This window comes from Choloepus didactylus, chromosome 3 (genome assembly GCF_015220235.1).
Source record: "Choloepus didactylus isolate mChoDid1 chromosome 3, mChoDid1.pri, whole genome shotgun sequence".
Taxonomy (NCBI): domain Eukaryota; kingdom Metazoa; phylum Chordata; class Mammalia; order Pilosa; family Megalonychidae; genus Choloepus; species Choloepus didactylus.
Genome location: NC_051309.1, coordinates 152,270,444 through 152,285,918, shown reverse-complemented (window position 1 = coordinate 152,285,918; position 15,475 = coordinate 152,270,444). Strand labels below are relative to the sequence as shown.

The 15,475-nt window shown below is 37.8% G+C and overlaps 1 protein-coding gene across 1 annotated transcript; it reads left to right on the top strand.

Moving 5' to 3' along the window:
- Window positions 1-1,095: 1,095 nt before the first annotated feature.
- NDUFC1 (NADH:ubiquinone oxidoreductase subunit C1) lies at window positions 1,096-6,227 on the top strand. Its single transcript, XM_037829079.1, has 4 exons — window positions 1,096-1,228; window positions 1,790-1,893; window positions 4,303-4,382; window positions 6,063-6,227. Exons 1-3 carry the CDS (start codon window positions 1,162-1,164, stop codon window positions 4,360-4,362), a joined length of 231 nt encoding a protein of 76 aa, XP_037685007.1. The 5' UTR covers window positions 1,096-1,161; the 3' UTR covers window positions 4,363-4,382; window positions 6,063-6,227.
- Window positions 6,228-15,475: the final 9,248 nt, after the last annotated feature.

The window sequence follows — 15,475 nt, the reverse complement described above, 5'->3', positions numbered from 1 at the left end:
ATTCTTTGGTTGATAATGTTGGGTTTAAAAAAACATTTTAAATAATATTTGAAAAATATAGAGCAGGGGAAAGAATTGCTAACATTTATTTTGCTTTTCAAATTAACCTAAATGGCTTTAATTTTAAAGGATTAAAATTTAATCTTTTATTTATGTATATTTTTACATGGAGAGAGAGAGACTGAATTGAAAATTAAAAATCTGGCTTAATTGTGCAAAGATAAAACATGTTAGTACAATGTCTTTGATAGGCAAAACAATTTGTTTACTACTATCAGACATTTTCTAAGCTTCCCAACAGACCCTATAAAATAGGTTTTGTGTCACATATGTAAAACAGGCATAGAGAGGTTAAGTATGCCTGAAAATCATACAACTACAGAGTGGTGAGCAGGAGTAATGCTTTGAACTTGGCAGTTTGAATTCTGCTTTATACTACATGGCTTCAGGAACCGTCCCATCACGTTTGGTAGGCTAATGAGGATCCTTGTTCTGGGAATAGAAGCCTTCAGCAGGAATCCCATCTCCCCAGCTGTGTGATCTTGATCAGGTCAGGACACGTACACTTCTAAAACACGAGGATTCTCTCTTCCTCTCAAGGTTGAAAGGTTTCCCTATGATCATGTCTGTAAACGACTTCAGAAACTTTAAGAGGTCTTTACAAATATGTTATCATGTGTGGCCTTGGATGAGTGGCTTGATTTCTTTGAGCCACATCTGTAAATTAAGGAGAATGACCTCAACATGTCATGTGGTAGTTGTAAACAAGAAATGAGATAAATGCATGTAAAATATATAATGCGTTAATTCACAGTGCCTGGGACAAGAAAGTCGGACTGCTAGTTATTATTCAACAGGACACTTTGTTTTCAGTTTTCTGGTTCATGTGGGAAGATTTTAATAAACCTCTTGAGTGCCCCTAGGGAGGGGGATGTGAAATAAACTCTCAGAGGTCCGAAAAGTGGATAAACTACGCCAGAGGAACTGGGGAACCTGGACCTAACCGCTATTCGCAGAGTTGATGCTCCACCGAACGCGGCTGCGGACCTGGCCATCCCCGCCTTCCGCCCGCTAGGGGGCGCTGAGCCTGGCTCCGGCTCCCGGAGGGGTGGGGACAGCGGGTTTGGGTAGCCGAGCGCGAGGTGGAACCTGCCGGGCAAGATGGCGCCGTTCGTGTTGCTGCGTCCTTTCTCCAAGCTGCTGGCCCTGGCCCGATACCCTAGCGGTCGTGAGTGTCCCTCCTCGCGCGGGCCTACCCGACTCCCTGCCCCCGCCGCCTGCCCCTTCCAGAGCAAGCCCGGTCCGCGAGGATAGGGGACGAGGGCGGCCCGGGTTCGCCCTGCAATGACCTTCTCCCGCCCGCGGCCCAAAGCCCGCTCCTGATCCCACAGACTCTCCGTTCCCCATCACCCGCCGCTGACCCACAACAGAGCGCCGCTTGACCCTTCTTGACCTCAGCGAATGGACTTAGGTTTCCCGCCCCAAGACCCACTCTTCGGGTTCGGTCCCGCAGACGCAGTGGGGAGACCCTCCCAGAGGCATCTCCTGCAGTCCCTTTCCCGGAGTTGTCCGAGGGGCCGCGAGTGGGTGAACTAGGCTGTGCAGATGTCCGGGAGGCAGGACCCGCCTGGCTCTGCCGGTGGCCCTGGACGAGTTAACTGATCTCTCTGAACCTCCCTTTCCTTGACTGTTGAAGGAAGAATTAAATGCGATAACACACATAAATGTTAAGTTTTTTCCCAAGAGGCAGTAAGTTACAGATTTATATACTCTTCCTGTCCCGTTTCAGCTTCTGCACGGTCAAAGTTCTACGTTCGGGAACCGCCGCATAACAATCCTGACTGGCTGAAAGTTGGACTGACCTTAGGCACCACCGTCTTTTTGTGGGTCTACGTACGTATTTTTACTCGCTTATAAAGTGAAGAAGAAAGGCAGAAGGAATGTCAATGTGAGATTGAATATTGTTGGTGCTTCGTGAAAAGGACTCCCACAATACTGAATATTTATGTAATTGCTGACATATTCTCCATAAGGGAAATAATCCCAAGAAACATTAAAATTTCAATAGGTGTAGGGTTTCTTTGTGGGGAGATGAGATGGTTTTAGTAATGGGAGGTAATGAGGGTATTGCCATATTGTGAATGTGGTTAATCCCACTGAATGAAATGTTTGGGAGTGGTTGCCATGGGAGAGTTTATGTTGTATATATGTTCCTGCAATTAAAAAAAAAAAAAAAAAGAGCAACTAAAGAGATAATTACAATTAAATAATCCTGGACAGGATCTAACAAGAGAGGGGAAAAGGCTCAATAGAACATTATTGGAACATATGAAAAAAATCGAAATATAGACTGTAAGCTTTATATCAATGTTAAATTAGTGTTCAAGGGGCGTGATATATATACAACTCACACTCAAGTGTTAAGAAAATGGATTGAAAGATAGAAGACAAGACAGATGCATAGATGGATAGATGGATGGATAGAATGATAAGGGAAATGTAGCAAAATGTTAAAATTGGCAGATCTGGGTGTCTGGGGGGTAGGGTATATTGAAGTTCTCTTTATGGGCTCATATTGTTTTTGTAACTATCCTGTAAGTTTGAATGTATTTCAAAATAAAAAGCTAAAAAGAAATTTATTAAAAAAAAAAGATTTTAATGCCTTGGAGAAAGTATGATGAGGCTGAAATTGCTGTATCATTCATTGTTCACACCTGTCATTTTAGTATGATATTGTGAGTTTTGACAATTTGACTAAATTTTAATTACCCTTTACTTTATTTCTTGATGATTGAGGCTGGTTGGGGTTTTATGAAAGCACTTTTTCAGATGTCATAGGGACAAACTAGCTAAGACACTATACAAATTAAAACCCATTGGACTTCCAAAACATAAGTTTTTAATGTTTGTATTAAATATATTGTTGGAAATTGTACTTTGCGTATAGCACCCTTTTTATGTTTGGATCATTACTGTATGCCAAATGCTTTACATGTAAAAACTCTTCAACAATACTATATGGCAGGTACTATTATTGTTGCCCTTTTACAGAATAAGAAACAAGCTTGGAGAGATTAATTTACTGAACCCAATTTTTACTGACTTCAGAGGCCATCCTATAGACTACTTGAAACAGTGCCACTCTCTTTTTTAAAATAGTCAGCTTCCAATTGTATAAAAATGTGGCTTATGAGGGGGGACAGTGGGATTGGGGGGCGGGCATAGGGATCACACTCCCGTTTGTCTAGTTTGTGGATGGATGAGTGGAAAGGTGGGGGAAGGAAACAAACAAACAAACAAATAGACAAGGGCGCCCAGTGTTCTTTTTTACTTTAGTTGCTCTTTTTCACTTTAATTATTATTCTGGTTATTTTTGTGTGTGTGGTAATGAGGGTGTCGGGGATTGATTTTGGTAATGAATGTACAACTATGTAATGGTACTGTGAACAATCGAATGTATGATTTGTTTTGTATGACTGCATGGTATGTGAATATATCTCAATGAATTAAAAAAAAATAGTCAGCTTCAAGTATCTACATTAGCATTTAAAAATTTTGTTTTGTATCTAATGACTTTGGGGCCTCTTTCATTGCCCCCCACCTCCACTTAAAGCACTTATTTGGGATTTGTTAATTAAAGTGGCTCACATCTTTGACATGGGACAGTAAGAGATGTTGAAAGTCAGTTGCAACTGCAACAGTAACTAATCATTTTTAATGTTTGTTATAATGAAATTTTATGCAGTAAATGTCATCCTACATCAGCCATCATTACAGTTGCATATTCTTTCAGATGGTGGTTCTAAGCAGGTGGTTTTCTTTCATGACGTCTAAGTAATACACATTTAGTTGGGAAGTGGTCATTCACTCACAGCATCACACTTCTAAGGTTAGATTTATAGCATACATCCACCAACTGGCCTGGATCCCATTTCAAGTTCTGCTGTATTATATATTGATTTAACTCTTCTGTGGTAATGCATTCCATTAACTCTTCTGTGGTAATGCATTCCATTACATTTATTACCCATTGATTAAAGTAATTTATTTGGCAGAAGTTGAATCCAAAATTTAAGGATTGCCTTTTCAAATTGGGAATGTCATATTGTTATGAATAAGTCTATATCATTCATGATTTTTGGATTTTAGGATCTCTTGGCTTTTTATTTATAACTAGAATAGTTATAATTATTTTAATCTAGCCTCCTTTCTCTTGCAAAATATATGCATTATTAGTAGCTTCTTCCTCTTTAAGTTGCCAGGAAGCTTGCATTTCTAATTTTAACTGTTCTTTACTTCTAGCTCATCAACCAACATAATGAAGATGTTTTAGAGTATAAAAGAAGAAATGGGTTGAAATAAACTTTTGAAATACTAATATAGTAAGTATATGATTTTATAAAATGAAAAGGTTGTACAGCTTATTTGACATCTTTTTTGATACTTGGTTATTTTATTAGATTTGTTACTTTCTAAAATCCATATTCCTATATTTGACAAACTTATGAATTTTTAATACCTTGGCTCTTAAGCATCTTTAGCATAATCATTTTTAGTCATTACTAAAACTCTGGCTAGAAGCTCTCAGCACAAAAGAAGTTGGGTCTGAGAATGAAACCAAAGTCATATTATTTTCTTAAATCTAGTGGTGTTTACATATTTCCTTCATAGTTAGAATGATGTAAGTTTTAATTATTTGTATGTGAATTTCTTAATATTTGTTTGACATATCCCACTTTTGACTGTAAATTCCACAAGGGCAGTATCTAATTTATTAATCATCATATTCTCAGCAACTCACCCGATGCCTGGCCCATTTAAGAATTTAGTATTCATTGATTAGATGAATGTATAAAAGCAGTAGATTTTAAATTTTTTTCTATATGACCATGAAATTATGATTGTCTTTACAATTAGCACCCATTTGGAGAATTCCTGCTAAAACCTAACTGCAGACAAGACAGCATATTTTGAATGGTCTGTGATCTAAAAGAGAGAGCTTATATTATATATGTTGTTCTGTTTGCTAATGCTGCTTTAATGCAAAATACCAGAAACGGATTGGCGCTTTTATAAAGGGGGTTTATTTGACTACAAATCTACAGTCTAAAGGCCATGAAAATGTCCAAAACAAGTATACCATCATCGAAGGAAGGCCAATGGCATCTGGAACACCTCTTCTGGCTGGGAACGCATGTGGCTGGCATCTGCTTGCTCCCAAGTTGCGTTTCAAAATGACTTTCTCCAAAATGTCAGCGTCAGCTTCCAATGGCCATCTTCAAAATGTCTCTCTAATCTGCAGCCATCCTTAGGGATCCAGAACTCCAAGCATCTCTGCGTTAAGCCAGATGCTTAAAGGACTCCAGTGATTAAATCAAAACCCACACTGAATGGGCAGGGCCATACCTCCATAGAAATAATTCAATCAGAGTTATCACCTACAGTTGGGTGGGTCACATCTCCATGGAAACAACTTAATCCAAAGATTCCAACCTAATCAACAATAATACCTCTGCCTACACAAGATTGCATCAAAGAACATGGCATTTGGGGGGACATATGTATTAGGTGTATTTCTGAAAATCATTTTAAATCCTATAATTAATCCTTTTGTAAAGTGAAAAGTCACTCAAATTTCAACTTTTGTATATTCTGTTGACTAAAATAGATATCTGCTGGATATTAAACACAGTGGTCACTAACATAAACTTTTCTCTTTTTCATTTTTAACAACTCTCAAACTCAGTTCTGTAGGGTTTAATTATCCAAATCTTTTGCTTCTTTCTTTCTATTGATTATCACCTTGCCTAGTTCACTATATGCAAATCAAGAAGTAAAAATGAAATAAGCATTTAAATCAAAACCAGGTGTTTTTGCTACTCATTAGTAGTTCAAGAAAATATTTCTTGTTAAAATTTATATAAAATGAGGGGTTAACATTCTTTGTGGATTTGTTTTCTAGATGTTTCCTGCTGCTCTAAGGTAAATTATTTAGAATGGTCTAATTTTAATATTTCTGCTGGCTAATCCTATAGTGTTTGTTTTTTTCATCTTCATTATAGGTATCCTCTGTGTAGCGATAACAGCAGTTCCTCTGAGTTCAACAATCTTTTGAATTGTACATGTGAAAGAAAAAGTTCTATGTGAAGTCATATATGTGAATATATGAAGTCAACATTTGTATGTTGTATCATTAAATAAAAAAAGAAAAATATTTCTATTCTTGAGATAATGCATATTGTGACAACTTAAAGAAAATATCAATTCTAAGGCACATGATTAGAAGTATTTCAATATGGAAAATACACTGGGTTAAACATACAAGTTGAAAAATGTAATCAGTAAACAGAAAGTTCAATGTTATTTCAGCCTGCTACATAATGTTGAAAACTTGGAGTGATTTTTTTAGGACATTGATTATTTTTACCACATAATGAAAAGGTCAGTGGTGATTGAGGACCTGGTAAGAAAACTTATGAAAATATATCAACTTAATTTCCAATCAAAACATTTATTCTCTAGTTTCTTCTGACTCCATTGCATTGAAGTTGGATGATTTACACTTGGGATACTCTTTTTATTCAACATCTATGGCAGTGCCAAGTCTGTTACGCTTTTTTTTTTTTTTTTTTTTTTTTTTTTTTTTTTGCTAATATAACTTTAATGGTTTCGCAAACCCTTGATTGTTTAAAAAAGAGAGGGGGGTAACAATAGACACTTAAAAAATTAAAATAAACTTCATTTGTCCCTCATCGATGCCCTTTTTTGTGAATCAGTTAAAATTTATTTATATGCTAGTTCATTAATTTATAATTTAAACAGTTAGTATACCACACATATAAAAATCCATTCCTTGTGTTTCAATTCTGATGTTAAGTGGGAAAGTACATTGCCTTGTAATTATTTGTGTGTATGTGTTTTAGGCGCTGCTTATTCTGCCTTCTTCTAAACACTTATTTTGGGAGACCAGGGGCCCCATATCTTTGGAAGGCCCATCGGAATATATATTCAGAGTTACATTATTTCAGAATAATTATTTAATCCAAATTCAGTGAAAGACCAGATATTGACAATAGCCGTATTGGTTTAGAGTGCTAGCTGTTAGTGATGGAAAGGACCTTAGAAGTCATATCAACCAATCTCATAATTTTACAAATGGAAAACTAGAGGAAAAGAGTGATTTGCCCAGAGCAGCTAAAAAGACAATGACAGAGTGTGAATTAACAAAGCCCCATTCAGCCATCATTTCAGCAGACTGGGAGCCTCCCTACACAGCCCAGCAGCCCAGAACTGCCCTGGGGGGATGGCACTCACCTGTGACATAGCACAGTCATCACTCAACAGAGGACCCGGGGTGCACAGCCTGGAAGAGGGGCCCACATGCAAGTCTCAGGAGCCATATGCCAATACCAAGGACTTGTGGGTCAGTGGCAGAGACAGACTGTGCCAGGACTGAACTGAAGGATTAGACTATTGCAGCAGCTTTAAAACTCTAGGATCACCAGGGAGATTTGATTGTTAGAGCCACCCCCCCTCCCTGACTGCCCAGAAACACGTCCCATATACAGGGCAGGCAACACCAACTACACACGCAAGCTTGGTACACCAATTGGACCCCACAAGACTCACTCCCCCACTCACCAAAAAGGCTAAGCAGGGGAGAACTGGCTTGTGGAGAACAGGTGGCTCGTGGACGCCACCTGCTGGTTAGTTAGAGAAAGTGTACTCCACGAAGCTGTAGATCTGATAAATTAGAGATAAGGACTTCAATTGGTCTACAAATCCTAAAGAACCCTATCAAGTTCAGCAAATGCCAAGAGGCCAAAAACAACAGAAAATTCTAAAGCATATGAAAAAACCAGACGATATGGATAACCCAAGCCCAAGCAACCAAATCAAAAGATCAGAAGAGACACAGCACCTAGAGCAGCTACTCAAAGAACTAAAGATGAACAATGAGACCATAGTATGGGATACAAAGGAGATCAAGAAGACCCTAGAAGAGCATAAAGAAGACATTGCAAGACTAAATAAAAAAATGGATGATCTTATGGAAATTAAAGAAACTGTTGACCAAATTAAAAAGATTCTGGACACTCATAGTACAAGACTAGAGGAAGTTGAACAACGAATCAGTGACCTGGAAGATGACACAATGGAAAATGAAAGCATAAAAGAAAGAATGGGGAAAAAAATTGAAAAAATCAAAACGGACCTCAGGGATATGATAGATAATATGAAACGTCCGAATATAAGACTCATTGGTGTTCCAGAAGGGGAAGAAAAGGGTAAAGGTCTAGGAAGAGTATTCAAAGAAATTGTTGGGGAAAACTTCCGAAATCTTCTAAACAACATAAATACACAAATCATAAATGCTCAGCGAACTCCAAATAGAACAAATCCAAATAAACCCACTCCGAGACATATTCTGATCACACTGTCAAACACAGAAAAGAAGGAGCAAGTTCTGAAAGCAGCAAGAGAAAAGCAATTCACCACATAGAAAGGAAACAGCATAAGACTAAGTAGTGACTACTCAGCAGCCACCATGGAGGCAAGAAGGCAGTGGCATGATATATTTAAAATTCTGAGTGAGAAAAATTTCCAGCCAAGAATACTTTATCCAGCAAAGCTCTCCTTCAAATTTGAGGGAGAGCTTAAATTTTTCACAGACAAACAAATGCTGAGAGAGTTTGCTAACAAGAGACCTGCCCTACTGGAGATACTAAAGGGAGCCCTACAGACAGAGAAACAAAGAAAGGACACAGAGACTTGGAGAAAGGTTCAGTACTAAAGAGATTCGGTATGGGTACAATAAAGGATATTAATAGAGAGAGGGGAAAAATATGACAAACATAAACCAAAGGATAAGATGGCTGATTCAAGAAATGCCTTCACAGTTATAACGTTGAATGTAAATGGATTAAACTCCCCAATTAAAAGATATAGATTTGCAGAATGGATCAAAAAAAATGAACCATCAATATGTTGCATACAAGAGACTCATCTTAGACACAGGGACACAAAAAAACTGAAAGTGAAAGGATGGAAAAAAATATTTCATGCAAGCTACAGCCAAAAGAAAGCAGGTGTAGCAATATTAATCTCAGATAAAATAGACTTTAAATGCAGGGATGTTTTGAGAGACAAAGAAGGCCACTACATACTAATAAAAGGGGCAATTCAACAAGAAGAAATAACAATCGTAAATGTTTATGCACCCAATCAAGGTGCCACAAAATACATGAGAGAAACACGGGCAAAACTAAAGGGAGCAATTGATGTTTCCACAATAATTGTGGGAGACTTCAACACATCACTCTCTCCTATAGATAGATCAACCAGACAGAAGACCAATAAGGAAATTGAAAACCTAAACAATCTGATAAATGAATTAGATTTAACAGACATATACAGGACATTACACCCCAAATCACCAGGATACACATACTTCTCTAGTGCTCATGGAACTTTCTCCAGAATAGATCATATGCTGGGACATAAAACAAGCCTCAATAAATTTAAAAAGATTGAAATTATTCAAAGCACATTCTCTGACCACAATGGAATACAATTAGAAGTCAATAACCATCAGAGACTTAGAAAATTCACAAATACCTGGAGGTTAAACAACACACTCCTAAACAATCAGTGGGTTAAAGAAGAAATAGCAAGAGAAATTGCTAAATATATATAGACGAACGAAAATGAGAACACAACATACCAAAACCTATGGGATGCAGCAAAAGCAGTGCTAAGGGGGAAATTTATAGCACTAAATGCATATATTAAAAAGGAAGAAAGAGCCAAAATCAAAGAACTAATGGATCAACTGAAGAAGCTAGAAAATGAACAGCAAACCAATCCTAAACCAAGTACAAGAAAAGAAATAACAAGGATTAAAGCAGAAATAAATGACATAGAGAACAAAAAAACAATAGAGAGGATAAATATCACCAAAAGTTGGTTCTTTGAGAAGATCAACAAGATTGACAAGCCCCTAGCTAGACTGACAAAATCAAAAAGAGAGAAGACCCATATAAACAAAATAATGAATGAAAAAGGTGACATAACTGCAGATCCTGAAGAAATTAAAAAAATTATAAGAGGATATTATGAACAACTGTATGGCAATAAACTGGACACTGTAGAAGAAATGGACAATTTCCTGGAAACATATGAACAACCTAGACTGACCAGAGAAGAAATAGAAGAACTCAGCCAACCCATCACAAGCAAAGAGATCCAATCAGTCATCAAAAATCTTCCCACAAATAAATGCCCACCGCCAGATGGCTTCACAGGGGAATTCTACCAAACTTTCCAGAAAGAACTGACACCAATCTTACTCAAACTCTTTCAAAACATTGAAGAAAATGGAACACTACCTAACTCATTTTATGAACCTAACATCAATCTAATACCAAAACCAGGCAAAGATGCTACAAAAAAGGAAAACTACCGGCCAATCTCCCTAATGAATATAGATGCAAAAATCCTCAACAAAATACTTGCAATTCGAATCCAAAGACACATTAAGAAAATCATACACCATGACCAAGTGGGGTTCATTCCAGGCATGCAAGGATGGTTCAACATAAGAAAAACAATCAATGTATTACAACACATTAAAAACCCGAAAGGGAAAAATCAATTGATCATCTCAATAGATGCTGAAAAAGCATTTGACAAAATCCATCATCCGTTTTTGATAAAAACACTTCAAAAGGTAGGAATTGAAGGAAACTTCCTCAACATGATAAAGAGCATATATGAAAAACCCACAGCCAGCATAGTACTCAATGGTGAGAGACTGAAAGCCTTCCCTCTAAGATCAGGAACAAGACAAGGATGCCCGCTGTCACCACTGTTATTCAACATTGTGCTGGAAGTGCTAGCCAGGGCAATCCGGCAAGACAAAGAAATAAAAGGCATCCAAATTGGAAAAGAAGAAGTAAAACTGTCATTGTTTGCAGACGATATGATCTTATATCTAGAAAACCCTGAGAAATCAACGATACAGCTACTAGAGCTAATAAACAAATTTAGCAAAGTAGCAGGATACAAGATTAATGCACATAAGTCAGTAATGTTTCTATATGCTAGAAATGAACAAACTGAAGAGACACTCAAGAAAAAGATACCATTTTCAATAGCAACTAAAAAAATCAAGTACCTAGGAATCAACTTAACCAAAGATGTAAAAGACCTATACAAAGAAAACTACATAACTCTACTAAAAGAAATAGAAGGGGACCTTAAAAGATGGAAAAATATTCCATGTTCATGGATAGGAAGGCGAAATGTCATTAAGATGTCAATTCTACCCAAACACATCTACAGATTCAATGCAATCCCAATCAAAATTCCAACAACCTACTTTGCAGACTTGGAAAAGCTAGTTATCAAATTTATTTGGAAAGGGAAGATGCCTCGAATTGCTAAAGACACTTTAAAAAAGAAAAACGAAGTGGGAGGACTTACACTCCCTGACTTTGAAGCTTATTATAAAGCCACAGTTGCCAAAACAGCATGGTACTGGCACAAAGATAGACATATAGATCAATGGAATCGAATTGAGAATTCAGAGATAGACCCTCAGATCTATGGCCGACTGATCTTTGATAAGGCCCCCAAAGTCACCGAACTGAGCCATAATGGTCTTTTCAACAAATGGGGCTGGGAGAGTTGGATATCCATATCCAAAAGAATGAAAGAGGACCCCTACCTCACCCCCCTACACAAAAATTAACTCAAAATGGACCAAAGATCTCAATATAAAAGAAAGTACCATTAAACTCCTAGAAGATAATGTAGGAAAACATCTTCAAGACCTTGTATTAGGAGGCCACTTCCTAGACTTTACACCCAAAGCACAAGCAACAAAAGAGAAAATAGATAAATGGGAACTCCTCAAGCTTAGAAGTTTCTGCACCTCAAAGGAATTTCTCAAAAAGGTAAAGAGGCAGCCAACTCAATGGGAAAAAATTTTTGGAAACCATGTATCTGACAAAAGACTGATATCTTGCATATACAAAGAAATCCTACAACTCAATGACAATAGTACAGACAGCCCAATTATAAAATGGGCAAAAGATATGAAAAGACAGTTCTCTGAAGAGGAAATACAAATGGCCAAGAAACACATGAAAAAATGTTCAGCTTCACTAGCTATTAGAGAGATGCAAATTAAGACCACAATGAGATACCATCTAACACCGGTTAGAATGGCTGCCATTAAACAAACAGGAAACTACAAATGCTGGAGGGGATGTGGAGAAATTGGAACTCTTATTCATTGTTGGTGGGACTGTATAATGGTTCAGCCACTCTGGAAGTCAGTCTGGCAGTTCCTTAGAAAACTAGAGATAGAGCTACCATTCGATCCAGCGATTGCACTTCTCGGGATATACCCGGAAGATCGGAAAGCAGTGACACGAACAGATATCTGCACGCCAATGTTCATAGCAGCATTATTCACAATTGCCAAGAGATGGAAACAACCCAAATGTCCATCAACAGATGAGTGGATAAATAAAATGTGGTATATACACACGATGGAATACTACGCGGCAGTAAGAAGGAATGATCTGGTGAAACATATGACAACATGGATGAACCTTGAAGACATAATGCTGAGCGAAATAAGCCAGGCACAAAAAGAGAAATATTATATGCTACCACTAATGTGAACTTTGAAAAATGTAAAACAAATGGTTTATAATGTAGAATGGAGGGGAACTAGCAGTAGAGAGCAATTAAGGAAGGGGGAACAATAATCCAAGAAGAACAGATAAGCTATTTAACGTTCTGGGGATGCCCAGAAATGACTATGGTCTGTTAATTTCTGATGGATGTAGTAGGAACAAGTTCACTGAAATGTTGCTATAGTATGTAACTTTCTTGGGGTAAAGTAGGAACATGTTGGAAGTTAAGCAGTTATCTTAGGTTAGTTGTCTTTTTCTTACTCCCTTGCTATGGTCTCTTTGAAATGTTCTTTTATTGTATGTTTGTTTTCTTTTTAACTTTTTTTTTTCATACAGTTGATTTGAAAAAAGAAGGGAAAGTTAAAAAAAAAAAAAAAAAGAAAAAAGACAAACAAGGAAAAAAAAAAAAAAAACAAAAAAACGATGTAGTGCCCCCTTGAGGAGCCTGTGGAGAATGCAGGGGTATTCGCCTACCCCACCTCCATGGTTGCTAACATGACCACAGACATAGGGGACTGGTGGTTTGATGGGTTGAGCCCTCTACCATAAGTTTTACCCTTGGGAAGACGGTTGCTGCAAAGGAGAGGCTAGGCCTCCCTGTATTTGTGCCTAAGAGTCTCCTCCTGAATGCCTCTTTGTTGCTCAGATGTGGCCCTCTCTCTCTGGCTAAGCCAACTTGAAAGGTGAAATCACTGCCCTCCCCCCTACGTGGGATCAGACACCCAGGGAAGTGAATCTCCCTGGCAACGTGGAATATGACTCCCGGGGAGGAATGTAGACCCGGCATCGTGGGATGGAGAACATCTTCTTGACCAAAAGGGGGATGTGAAAGGAAATGAAATAAGCTTCAGTGGCAGAGAGATTCCAAAACGAGCCGAGAGATCACTCTGGTGGGCACTCTTACGCACACTTTAGACAACCTTTTTTAGGTTCTAAAGAATTGGGGTAGCTGGTGGTGGATACCTGAAACTATTAAACTACAACCCAGAACCCATGAATCTCGAAGACAGTTGTATAAAAATGTAGCTTATGAGGGGTGACAGTGGGATTGGGAATGCCATAAGGACCAAACTCCACTTTGTCTAGTTTATGGATCGATGTGTAGAAAAGTAGGGGAAGCAAACAAACAGACAAAGGTACCTAGTGTTCTTTTTTACTTCAATTGCTCTTTTTCACTCTAATTATTATTCTTGTTATTTTTGTGTGTGTGCTAATGAAGGTGTCAGGGATTGATTTAGGTGATGAATGTACAACTATGTAATGGTACTGTAAACAATCGAAAGTACAATTTGTTTTGTATGACTGCGTGGTATGTGAATATATCTCAATAAAATGATGATTAAAAAAAAAAAAAAAAAATAAAGATACTGGGAAACCCCTGAAAAAAAAAAAAAAAAAAAACACATTGTTAAAAAAAAAAAAAAAATAAAGACACTCTAAAAAAGAAAAACCAAGTGGGAAGACTTACACTCCCTGACTTTGAAGCTTATTATAAAGCCACAGTTGCCAAAACAGCATGGTACTGGCACAAAGATAGACATATAGATCAATGGAATCGAATTGAGAATTCAGAGATAGACCCTCAGATCTATGGCCGACTGATCTTTGATAAGGCCCCCAGAGTCAGTGAACTGAGTCATAATGGTCTTTTCAACAAATGGGGCTGGGAGAGTTGGATATCCATATCCAAAAGAATGAAAGAGGACCCCTACCTCACCCCCTACACAAAAATTAACTCAAAATGGACCAAAGATCTCAATATAAAAGAAAGTACCATAAAACTCCTAGAAGATAATGTAGGAAAACATCTTCAAGACCTTGTATTAGGCGGCCACTTCCTAGACTTTACACCCAAAGCACAAGCAACAAAAGAGAAAATAGATAAATGGGAACTCCTCAAGCTTAGAAGTTTCTGCACCTCAAAGGAATTTCTCAAAAAGGTAAAGAGGCAGCCAACTCAATGGGAAAAAATTTTTGGAAACCATGTATCTGACAAAAGACTGATATCTTGCATATACAAAGAAATCCTACAACTCAATGACAATAGTACAGACAGCCCAATTATAAAATGGGCAAAAGATATGAAAAGACAGTTCTCTGAAGAGGAAATACAAATGGCCAAGAAACACATGAAAAAATGTTCAGCTTCACTAGCTATTAGAGAGATGCAAATTAAAACCACAATGAGATACCATCTAACACCGGTTAGAATGGCTGCCATTAAACAAACAGGAAACTACAAATGCTGGAGGGGATGTGGAGAAATTGGAACTCTTATTCACTGTTGGTGGGACTGTATAATGGTTCAGCCACTCTGGAAGTCAGTCTGGCAGTTCCTTAGAAAACTAGATATACAGCTACCATTCGATCCAGCGATTGCACTTCTCGGTATATACCCGGAAAATCGGAAAGCAGTGACACGAACAGATATCTGCACGCCAATGTTCATAGCAGCATTATTCACAATTGCCAAGAGATGGAAACAACCCAAATGTCCTTCAACAGATGAGTGGATAAATAAAACGTGGTATATACACACGATGGAATACTACGCGTCAGTAAGAAGGAACGATCTCGTGAAACATATGACAACATGGATGAACCTTGAAGACATAATGCTGAGTGAAATAAGCCAGGCACAAAAAGAGAAATATTATATGCTACCACTAATGTGAACTTTGAAAAATGTAAAACAAATGGTTTATAATGTAGAATGTAGGGGAACTAGCAGTAGAGAGTAATTAAGGAAGGTGGAACAATAATCCAAG